The sequence below is a fragment of the Cicer arietinum genome, chromosome 3 (genome assembly GCF_000331145.2).
Source record: "Cicer arietinum cultivar CDC Frontier isolate Library 1 chromosome 3, Cicar.CDCFrontier_v2.0, whole genome shotgun sequence".
Taxonomy (NCBI): Eukaryota; Viridiplantae; Streptophyta; class Magnoliopsida; order Fabales; family Fabaceae; genus Cicer; species Cicer arietinum.
In genome coordinates, this window is record NC_021162.2 from 33,310,643 (window position 1) to 33,322,505 (window position 11,863).

Here is an 11,863-nt window from a genome sequence, read left to right on the forward strand (position 1 = left end):
GTGACAACAGAAAACCTCTTTCACAAACCTAAGGAACCTTGTGTTTACTTTTGAAAAGACCTTACATATGTACCAAAAAACAGCTACCATAATTAATCTTTCAAGGAAGAAATATTTTTACATCTGATTTGTATAATGACAGGTGTGCCTGATGATAAAGCCATGTCAACTTTGCCCATTATAGCATCAATCCAACTTGAGACAGTAGAGAAAAATGTTCAAGAAGAAATACACGCGGAGGCTGAATCAGTTATGAAAGATACGCATGAGAGAAAGAGATCAGACAATAATTATGAGGAGAACATGAAAGCACTAGAGGTTTGAGAAGACTCCAAAAATAAAATAGAAAATAACAAACAACGGCGTCCAGTTCAACATATGAACATCTTAATAACGTTTTCAAGAAAATAGAAGAACTTTTATATTCTTTATGTGCAATATGTTCAACTTTTGATGTAGTATCTGTTAAAATAGGGATTGGATGTACGTGAAGCAACAGCCAACACTAGCATGGAAAATGAAAAGAAAGGTCAACCTCAATATCAAACAGAGAGCCAGGAGACCCTGGTCACAGACCATCAAAATTTAGGACTGGATGCTGCAGAAACAATCCAAAGTAATAATGCTGGAGAACATGAAAACGTTTCAGTGTTACACGCCAGAGAGAAATTACTGATTGTGGATAGTACGAAAATAAAACATGAAAGAGCAAAAGAGACAGGAGAAGAAACTGATACACAGTTACCAAAAACGGAAAAAGAAAGTAAGTCTAAAAAAATCGGCAAAGCTCTGTTAAGTTTTTAATGAACTTCATTTTTACACACAATGAGGAATTACTTCAAATCCCTTCACTCAGTAATTTTTATCTGTGATAAGGCCAAGTTTAAATTTCTCAAGGAATAATCTGTTCTAAATGGAAGTAATGTATGTTACTGCAATAACTCATTTCCCTTATCAGTAGCTTGGTGTGGCAATGGAAATTTTCAGTTTTCGAGAAAGGATATCTTTCACATGTACAAAAACTGAAAAAATTAAGCCAGATTTGTGGGTATAGTAGCAAAAAACAACTCATATGTATAATTGCAGGTGAGCTTGAAGACAAAACCACGTTAATATTACCAACGTTGGAAGTAATCAAGCAAGTTGAGATGACTGAAAAAACCTCTGAGAAGGAAACACATGAGGAAGAAGAAACGACAGAAATATTTAGTGACCAAAGCTCCACACTGCAAAATGAACTTGAGCAAATGAGTAAAGCTCTTGAGGTTAGACAGTGATGAAATATATAAGAAAATATTCACATAGACAACTACATACTCTTTTACATATGTTTATGCATCCTTGCAAACAATCAATTATTTATTTTCTTCATTTGTAAGACAAATTTGATTCTCATGCTTCATATGTTAAAACAGGAAATTTATCTTCCCGAAACAATGAGAAAATATTATGCACAAAATGAGCATACTGGCCAATCTGAAGCAACCAGCATGGAGAATGTGATTACAAAGTATTTTAACTCTGAAGAAAATTTGACAATGGAAAGTAGTGCAAAATCATAATCGAAGAACTGGAAAAGATTTCAGAGTCAAATTTTGTTCGTAATGCAGAGATCAAATGTGATGGAACAATGATGTCAGAGAATGCATTTAATATCAAAGAAACTAATGAAGTGGAGTTGCTAAAATCTGAAACAGAAAGTAATTATATTTTCAAAATTTACAACATACAACATATTCTTTTGTTTTTACAAAATTTCATTTAACGAGAAAGAAACACAAGAAGCTTGTGCTGTTTAAGGAGAAGATCTACATGGTTCTTGAGATCTACAAGAAAAAAAAAATTATTTGCCTCAATTAAAATAAAAAACTAGTATGCTGCCCAGATGGAATAACAACTTTCTCAAACTCTGCATGTATAAATAATGTATATACTAAAAAGATTAGTCAGTGAACCTTACATCAACAAATACATGTAATATCTCATTTGTTTAATGACAGGTGTTCCTGAAGACAAAACCCAGTCAATGTTGCACCCCACAGTACCTCTCTCAGTTGAAACACTGCAAAGCATTAAAGAAGAAATGCACGGAGAACTAGACCAGAAAAAGATGTGGATGAGAAAAAGGTTCTTGAGGTTTGAACAACTCCAACAAAATAAACTACAAATTGATACATACTGCTTTGCATTATGTCTCCATGCAGATGAAAAAATATTTATTTTTCCAACATATATGCCTCCAAATCTAACACATTATATTGTTAGTCTCTTTTAAATTCAGAAAACATAGATCACTTTCATTCACTCCAAAATATTGTTTCTAATACAATATATATAAAAACAAAAAAGAAAAAGACAGTAGGACAGCATGGTGGTCTGTCACCTAACCATGATTACAAAGTCTTAAACCACTCCAACAAGTATGGGTCACCATACTTCATGCAGAGGTAACTTGCACAGCAAAATAAAACTAAAGATAAAACAAAATATCACAAAATATTGTTGGTGAACATCTCAAATCTCATGCTTTAACACTCCTTAAGATTTTTGATGGACACTCCAAGTAGCCTTTTACACCTTTCAAACTTAACTCTTGGAAGAGATTTCACTACAAAAAAATTGACCTATCGTGACACACAAAATATTTCACTAAAAGTTAAAAACTGTAGGTAAAAGTCAATAATACTTTGAGTGACACTCAAATTTAGTGTCAACTTTAAGGGGGCGTCCTGCTACACTTTGAAGACTGTCACTACATGTTCTGAGGATTGTCACTACATGTTTTTGATTTCTACCTACAATAATGACTGTCACTAAAACCAAGATAAATATAAATAAAGAATTAGTCTATTCCTACAGTATTATCTGTCACTAAAACTTAGAAAAATATAAATAAAATATTAATCTATTCCTACGGTATGTCTGTCACTAAAACTTATTATTATTTATTAAATTAAATTTATTTTATCTCCCTACTAATTGTAATTCTAAACTATTATTACCAGTAAATTAAATTTAAATTTCTAATTTATTTTTATTAACTAATGTCATTGAAACATACAATAAAATATAATTTAATTTTACTAATTCTATTAAAACATACAATAAATAGTTATTTTGCTCTAAAAGATTCAATAAAGTTTCAAAGGAAACTAGAATGAGTTCCTTATCATAGGAAACCAAATGTAAGTTATAAGAAATAGGTACAAGATTAAGGTATTCAAAGAAAACAAAAATATGATTATTATATGCATGAGAAAAAATATCCATAGCCACTCCAACAAGAACTAAAATTATATTTAACAAACAAGAACTAAAATTATATTTAACAAAGATAAATGAATATATATTGTTTGCTTTTGCTTTGGTTGTTAGTAAGTTACATAGATCATACCAACCTGCACTTTCTTTCTGTACTCTCTTCAACACTATTTTATTACTTCATACTCTCACGTTTGCACCTACTTTCACTTTTCTCATCTTCTCCATTTCTCCGACTTCTATTTTCTCTGTACTTTCATTCCCTCAATTCCTCCTTTTATCCTAGGACAGCGTGAAAATTCTATTCATGGATAATAATGAGGACATATTGAAAACCTTAGAAACTACTGATGAAAGTACCATGAATCACATGATGACAATGATGATGCAAATGGAAAAGTTTCCTGAATCAACATATCAACCATTTTATAACACCAACTCCAACAGCAACAATCTCAATCTCAATCTCACCAACACAAAATGAATTCTGTTTGATGAATCCACCACTCTCTTCTTATCCTCTTCAACCAAACAATGCTTCATCATTTTCATACCCTTCATTAGAGAAAAAGAGTTCATCAATGACAGCAATGAGAGAAATGATATTCCGAATGGCGGTTATGCAACCTATTCACATAGACCCAGAAACCATTAAACCACCAAAGAGAAAAAACGTGAAGATTTCAAAAGATCCACAGAGGGTAGCTGCAAGACACAGAAGAGAAAAGCCTCAAGTAGTGCCTTTGACAGCGTAGCATTATCAAGCCCCCCAACTAAAATCTCTCTAGCTTTTTCTGCATTGCCAGAGGCCTAATGACAAAATGAAAAAGATTATTTCAAAAACATGACAAGGTATATTTCAGACAATCAAGCAAAGCAACTGGAAACATAAAGCAAGAACTGTCAAAAAATATAACAATTGTCATCTTAAACTTGAGGTTGTGATTTTTTGTATAGAATCATCTGGATGCTTTATTTATTGGCATGAATTAAAAGCCCACAGACCATTACCATTTAGCAGAATACAGACAGCTCAATAAGAAAAAGTAGATGATGTCAATTAAGAGAACTATCATTATTCAATGTTCTAAAGACAAGTGTGTGAATGTCTAAAACAAGAATGCATAACTAGACAAGAATTCAAATATGCTACCAAACCTACCAAATAAACAAATCGAGAATACTGAGCGAACAACATTGGCAGTGTTTGTGAATGTTCTTTTCCTTTCTCAATGGCAATGGCCTGTTCATACAATGAGAAGGCATCTTCCAACTTCCCCTGTAACAATAACAAGGAATGGAAAAACTGTAAACACTTTATACAAAAAATAAGTTACAATCTATTCACAATTTTGTAAGCCAGCATACCAATCGATATTCCATATTGCCATGCCTTATTATTGCTTCAAGAAGACCTGGAGAAATTTCAGTGTGCACAAGTTGATACGCAGCCCTAGCACCCACTAGATCACCGGCCTGCTCCCTGAACCGAGCACAAAAAAGATGTATCTCTGGTTGTCTCTGCATTATGACAAACAAAAAATGATAAAGCAGCAGAAATAAAAGGTATGTGCCACGTTACATTTTCTAATAAGACTAAGTCGTATGCGTGAAGCTTGTTAGAGAAAAAAAATACACTGGGCCTCATGAAGCCGCAACAAAAAGCTTGTTAATTCTTAGAGATATAAAAATACTCTGGGCCTACAGAAAAACTGATTAAGGACACCAAAGCCTCCGTGAAAAACGAGGAATTCAATCACTACCAAGTACCAAACGCAAAGGGATCTTATGTAAGAGAGGTGAGATAACAAAATAAATCATTCATAAGCTTTCCCTTACAGGAAAATTGGTTATTGGCAAAGCTATGTACATAAAGATAAAAATAAAAGAAAACGGAAATCTTATTCATCTAAAGAAAACATATATACATAAAAGAGTTCAGAAAATAAAGAGGGATAAATTATTTTAAATAAATAAAATACCACTTAATCATCTTCAGCAAGTTAAGCAAAAAATTGTTATGAAAAATAATAAGAAGGGGCAACTGCTCCAAGAGGACAAACAAAAGAAACAACTACAGCTCATTTTCAGATCAGGCTGCAACCACCATCTATTCCTTTGCCGGAAAGGAAGAAAAAAGTGTGGACAGAAAAACACACAGATTTCATGGAAAGCCCTCAGAAGAATCAATAATAACTTATGCTTGAATGACATACAAAAGTATCAATGTATCGACACACTAATTCGAGTTTCATGAACTATTATCCTGGTCAGAGGTCATTATTAAACTTAATAGAACACAAACATGAACAAGTGGCTAGTATTAGAAGAGTCTATAAGATATATATTGTCCATTCCCCTAGCTTACAACCTGGACAAATGAATATAGTACTAAAAAGCAGCAAATGATTGCACACCTAGAAATTGATATTGAGCAGAAATTACCTTGACAAAAACTTGGCTCGCCCGAGCAAGAACGTTATTTGCAAGATCCATACTTTCACTAGCTTCCATACACAAAACATAGCGTATCCAGTACTCAGGGTAGTTGGCACAGGCAATGACACATCTCTCATACAACTTGACAATCTAATTGGCAAAACAACAAAACAACACATCATCAAAATAGTCTGGCAATATGAAACACAAGCATAAAAGAAAAATTCAAAACATTAAAAAATTCAAAGCCTTAAGAAATACTCCGTAGCGGGACAAAGAGGCCCCTCAAATATGAAAAGAGGGACCCTCCTTGCTTGAGACAGGTGATTATGAACAATAGAAGATACCTGCATGCATAACGTTCGCACTTTAAAAAAATAAACTTTTGCAAACACATGAGAAACCTAGAATGTCCATTGACAAATTAGGGTTTGAAGTACTTAGCCTCAAGAAACCAATTTGAAGGCTCGTGCTTTAGTCTCAGTTCAATATCCCGATTAAAAAGTTTCTTCATCCAAGGATTAGCCAATAAAACATATGATACAGCAGATATTACTTACTGTAAGTCAATCTATAATAGGAAAATAACGCCACATAATACTCTGACACTAGATAAGTTTCACTATCAGTCTACCCACCCACATGATACTACCCTAGCAAAAAAAAATCGAAAATTCATCCTTTGTTTGCAATGATCAGTGTTGTCAAATATCGGCCATGGCAGATTTTATGACAACCGTCGTGGCTAATTTGAGAAGTTTGAAAGCGCCATGGCGATTTATGGCAGCTAAAAATGGTGGATTTATGTCTTTCTGCCATGCTCCGCCATCGATAACGTTGGCAATGATAGCTACAACACAACTGACATATTCAAACAAGATAGTGCAGTATAGAACTTTGAAGGTGACAAAGACATTAGAGACATGTCCAAATATTCCAGTCAGGGTTAAAGCTGAAACAAGTAAACATTAACACATCCCCAACATGTAAATCAAGTCTTAAAAACTAGGTCAACATAGCATACCTCTGCCACCTTCTCTGTCTCTTCAATCAAAGACGTCCAAGCAGTAAAATCTGAAGAATTAGCTGTTACAATCTAAAGATCAAAATCAAGTATCTATGTAAATATATAAGAAAAGTTCAAGAAAAAAGCCATCATCTCTATGCAATACGCTTAGGTGATTTTTTCATTTGTGGACCATGCAAAGCTAAGATTGAAATCAATGTAAATGAATGTTCATTGCTCATGAAGATTGTCATTACTATTTAACATGTTCTTTGCTTTTCAATTAACACAATCAAGATGTAGAAAATTGCTACTAGAGGTTGCAACTTACTTATTCAACATGAATTGAAGACTAGTTCTGCCACTTACTGAATATAGCTGAGCATACCTATTACACTCTTGACCTATTTAGTGATGTACATTATTGGCACACCAGGAATCTGAAATACAGAAACCAAGTTAATGGGTCATGCATCCAGGTCCAAAACATCAAAACATTGATAATCAGAGAAATGATAAATGATTTTACCTTCCGAATTCTCCTCTTCAAGTCACGATCACATGTTGCGACAATGAAACACTTATGCTGTTCAAAGAAAATGGTTTGTTTAAATAATTTGAAGCAAAATAAAGACATAAGAAGTAGGTGTGTGTTGCTGTTACCGTTACTTTTATTTGCAAATAATACTTGATTGTATTCATTAGCTTAGTTAAGAATTCACAATTAAAAAAGCTTAGTTTCAATGTTCACTTTTCAAAAGTAGATTAAGATAGGAGAGAGGAAAAGTAATTCTAACTCTCAAAGATGCAAGTGTAACAATATTCCACTAATTTAATGTCCATCTTAAAAGGTAAATAGAAACTAGTTTACTGATCCAGATGACCCTATGTACTGCTAAGATATCATAGTTTTTCGTCAAGTCTGAAAGGTTTTAAATCACTCTAAACAATCAAATTAAAATACAAGATATTGTCCGATATTTAACAAATACTTCAAATAAATCACACCTGAGTCCGATATTTAACAAATACTCTCATGTCAACCTTCTTGTGTTTCTTACAGTACCTAAATCATGCATCAAACCAACTAACAAAAGGACTAATATCACAATAAAACAGAAAAACAAATTAAACACATATACAAAGGATAGTGAACGCACTGTTTGAGGCTCCATGAGGTGAGCAACTATCTTGTTAACATTCTTGTGTTTGTCATCAATCCAGGAATTTTAGAACCTTACAATGTTATTGTGCTTCAACGACCTCAATAGATGCACTTCTGAATACAGCCTCACTAGTTTGCCCAATGATTGTAATACCTCATCAATTCAAACTTGGCTCCACCCAACTTCGAGTCTGTTTCCTTCATCAAATGCCTTAAAACTAATTAACCACAAATTAAGGAAAATATATACAAAAATTCGAATGCCTGACGCATTCGAATCTTCTTTAAATATGATGTACATAAAAACAATTAACAATGAGGTAAAAGCATTCAATTAGTTATCAATTACTCCTGTGAAATACAACATAATATAGAAATGCTTCTCTAAAACCAAAAACGTTCAATGGATACACAGTCTTGAAAGCTCTTTTGTTGATTACTTCCTTATACTGCCATGAATTCAAAAATAAACATAAAATTAGTTTTTTTTTTCTTTAATTTTTTGGGGGAATGGAGGCAAATTAAGAAATGAAAAGAAAAAAGAACAGAAGAACTAGATTACCCTATGGTAATGAGAAGTAGGATCAGTTTTAATAATATCAGGATCAGAAGGCTCAAGAAGACATGAACCTTCCTCTGAGCATTCTGTATCCACCAAACTCATCTATAACATGCTATAATAATTCTTTTCCCTGCAAATCAAGCAAAAACATGTCAGCTTTTGGGATCAAATCAAAATTATATATGGGAATCAACATTTAGCGAATTGTAGCATGCATACTTAAATGAAAATGGATAATTGACAAATAGAAAAAAGTGAAAATAATACTAAATTATAACTTTAGAATAGGTGCAAGACCTTTTGAGGTGAGATTTTCGGGAGGAATCGTAGAGTTTAGATAGAGAAAAAGACATCAAAGAAAATGAACCCTAATCCAAAAATCAGGATTATGTGTCGTGTGAATGAATCTCAAAAACAGAACAAATCGCAAACCCACAACATCATTCAGCAAATCGTGAAAAAATGACACTTAACAAGCAAGATTACCAAAATAAAATTGATATCGCAGACTGAAATGATTTGGGAAGAGAATAGAACTTACTTGCTACTACAAATCCTAAAGTGAAACGAGAGAGATGAATTTAGGATTGTTCGAAATTGAATTTAGGGGTTTTCATGGTACACCTTGAGATATTTAGTGTAGTTGAATTTAGGGGTTTTCGAAATTGAATTTAAGGGTTTTCATGGTTCGAAATTGAATCGCAAAGTGAAACGAGTGTTTAGTGTAGTTGCATCGCAGAGTGTTTAGTGTAGTTGCATCGCAAGTGAAACGAAATTGAGTCGCAAACTGAACGATCCATGAAAACCATGAGATATTTTTTTTTGAGATTGAGCTCCAGCAAAAAGATTTCTCTTGCAGTTGCTGCAGTTGCTCCAGCTTATCATTTTATCATTCTTTCACCCTGAGATATTTCTCAAGTGTTTGTACAAACCAAAGGGGCAAAAACTTATTTTTGTGTATTTAATTTTTTTTTACATAATATTTAGAAACAGTGACACTTTAACTGTAGCTAAAAGTAGTTTTAGTGACAGACAAAAAAATATCACAAAATATGAGTGTCACAGTAGATACTTTTTTTTGTAGTGTTTGGTCAATATATCAGAAACTTGAGAGTCCGAACAACAATGAGCAAGCTTGATCTCTTGACTTTTTATAGCCTCGCGTATAGCATGAAACTTCACTTGAATATGTTTGGTCTTTCCATGTTGAACTGGATTTTCAGCAATAGCAATTGCTGATTTGCTATCACAATAAACCAAGGTTGCTTTCAGCTGTTGTATTCCCAAATTAAGTAGGACTTTCCTCAACCAAATAGCTTGGTTTGTTGCTACAGCTGCTGCTACATACTCTGCTTCAGCGGTGGATTGAGCTACAATTTCTTGCTTCCTTTAGTTCCATGAGAACATGCCAGAGCCTAAGGAAAAAGCATAACCTGTAGTACTCTTCATGTCATCAATATTTCCAGCCCAATCACTATCAACATAGCCTATCAAACTTCCATTTTCACTTGGTTTGTACCATATTCTAAATTGTGTAGTGCCCTTAACATATCTAAGGACCCTTTTTGCTGCAGCAAAATGTGTCTTGGTAGGACTCTACATAAATCTTGAGAGTAGACTTGTTGCATACATAAGGTCAGGTCTGGATGAATTAAGATAAAGTAGACTTCCAATCAAGCTTCTATAAAGAGAAGCATCAATTTTTTCAGTTTCATCTTCCTTTGACAAATTCAAATTTGACACCAAAGGAGTAGGGACAGATTTGCAACTTTCCATTCTAAACTTCGTCAAAATCTCACGAGCATACTTCTCTTGATTCAGAAAAATTCCATCCTCAGATTGATACACTTCCAAGCCTAGAAAGTAGTTCATTTCTCCTAAACTAGACATCTCAAACTGGTTTTTCATGTCCTCCACAAGTTTTTGTACTTGTTGATTATTGCTTGTTACTAACAAGTCATCAACGTACAAAGAGATAATTAAAGAACCACCTTCCAACAACCTTCTTACATAAAGAGTTGCATCATTTTCACTCCTCCTAAAGCCTTGATTGTGAAAGTGGCTATCAATTTTGCAGTACCAAGCTCTAGGGGCCTGTTTTAGCCCATACAAAGCTTTATGAAGCTTATACACCATTTCTTCTCTTCCTTTCACTAAAAAACCATCAGGTTGAGCAACATAAATCTCTTCATCAAGATTTCCATTCAAGAATGCTGATTTGACATCTAAATGCCAACTTTTCCACTTCATTTGTGCAGCCAATGCTACAAGAATTCGAATAGTGTCCATTCTTGCTACCGGTGCAAACGTTTCTGTGTAATCAATTCTGGATTATTGAACATAACCTTTGACCACAAGTCTGGCCTTGTATTTGTTGATAGATCCATCAGGGTTCATCTTTATCCTATAGACCCATTTAACTCCAATGACATGCTTGTCTTTAGGCTCGTCAACTAGCTGACATGTCTCGTTCTTTTCAATGGTGGCCATCTCCTCTTTCATAGCCTGGTTCCACTCATCAATTTTACTAGCATCTTCAAAATTAGTAGGTTCAAGGACAACACTGTTACATCTTTGATAAATCTCTGAAAGAGGTCGGGTACCTCTTACAGCGAAGTCATCATCAACTTCTTCATCTTGATCTTCCATTGTGTTCTCAAGAGAAGGCAAAGTTGAATGTCTACTAACTTGAGAGGTCTCCCAATTCCAGTATGCATCTTCATCCACTATAACATCTCTATTAATAGAAATTTTTTCTGAATCAATTCCATAGACTTTATAGCCCTTAGATTTTGAGCTATAGTCTATTAAAATTCCTCGTTCAGCCTTTTCATCCAATTTGGTTCTTTTGACTTCTGGTATATGAGTGTAGCACAATGAACCAAACACCCTTAGATGCTTGATAGAAGGTTTGATGCCTCCCCAAGCCTCAACAGGTGTCATTCCCTCTACAGCCCTTGTAGGAAGTCGATTTTGGAGATACACAGCAATGTTTACTGCCTCTGCCCAAAAATACTTTGGCAATTTCTTCTCAAAAATCATGCATCTAGCTATTTCAAGGACAGATCTATTCTTTCTCTCAGAAACTCCATTTTGTTGGGGTGAGTAGCTGACTGTAAGTTGGCGCTCGACACCAAGCTCATCACAAAATTTATTAAATTCTGTAGAAACAAACTCCTTCCCATTGTCAGTTCTGAGTTTCTTAAAAAAATAGCCACTTTGGGTTTCAACTAAGGCTTTAAATTTCTTAAAAACAGAAAAAACTTCAGATTTCTATTTAAGAAAATAAACCCAAGTCATTCTTGTAAAATCATCAATAAAAAAGAATGAAACTTGCTACCATGAAGTGAAGTAGTATTCATAGGTCCACTGTAAGACCCATAATTTTAAAGTACCTTTTATGTATTTTTGGTATATTTTGGATTTTGGC

At 33.9% G+C, this 11,863-nt stretch overlaps 1 protein-coding gene across 15 annotated transcripts; it reads right to left on the bottom strand.

The window, feature by feature from the left end:
- Positions 1 to 3,217: 3,217 nt before the first annotated feature.
- Positions 3,218 to 9,323, bottom strand: LOC101492539 (pre-mRNA-processing factor 39-1-like). Of its 15 annotated transcripts, none has more exons than XM_073366058.1 (12): positions 8,975 to 9,319; positions 8,434 to 8,563; positions 8,283 to 8,320; positions 7,867 to 8,089; positions 7,715 to 7,793; positions 7,236 to 7,292; positions 7,095 to 7,146; positions 6,725 to 6,774; positions 5,707 to 6,208; positions 4,630 to 4,782; positions 4,424 to 4,540; positions 3,218 to 4,071 (listed from the first exon to the last, which is right to left on the bottom strand). In XM_073366058.1, exons 9-12 carry the CDS (start codon positions 5,773 to 5,775, stop codon positions 3,913 to 3,915), a joined length of 498 nt encoding a protein of 165 aa, XP_073222159.1. In that variant the 5' UTR covers positions 5,776 to 6,208; positions 6,725 to 6,774; positions 7,095 to 7,146; positions 7,236 to 7,292; positions 7,715 to 7,793; positions 7,867 to 8,089; positions 8,283 to 8,320; positions 8,434 to 8,563; positions 8,975 to 9,319; the 3' UTR covers positions 3,218 to 3,912. The 15 variants fall into 15 exon arrangements, with proteins under 15 accessions (XP_073222159.1, XP_073222158.1, XP_073222157.1 ...); XM_073366057.1 differs by having other exon boundaries at positions 6,725 to 6,786; XM_073366056.1 differs by having other exon boundaries at positions 5,707 to 5,850; positions 5,962 to 6,208; positions 6,725 to 7,146.
- Positions 9,324 to 11,863: the final 2,540 nt, after the last annotated feature.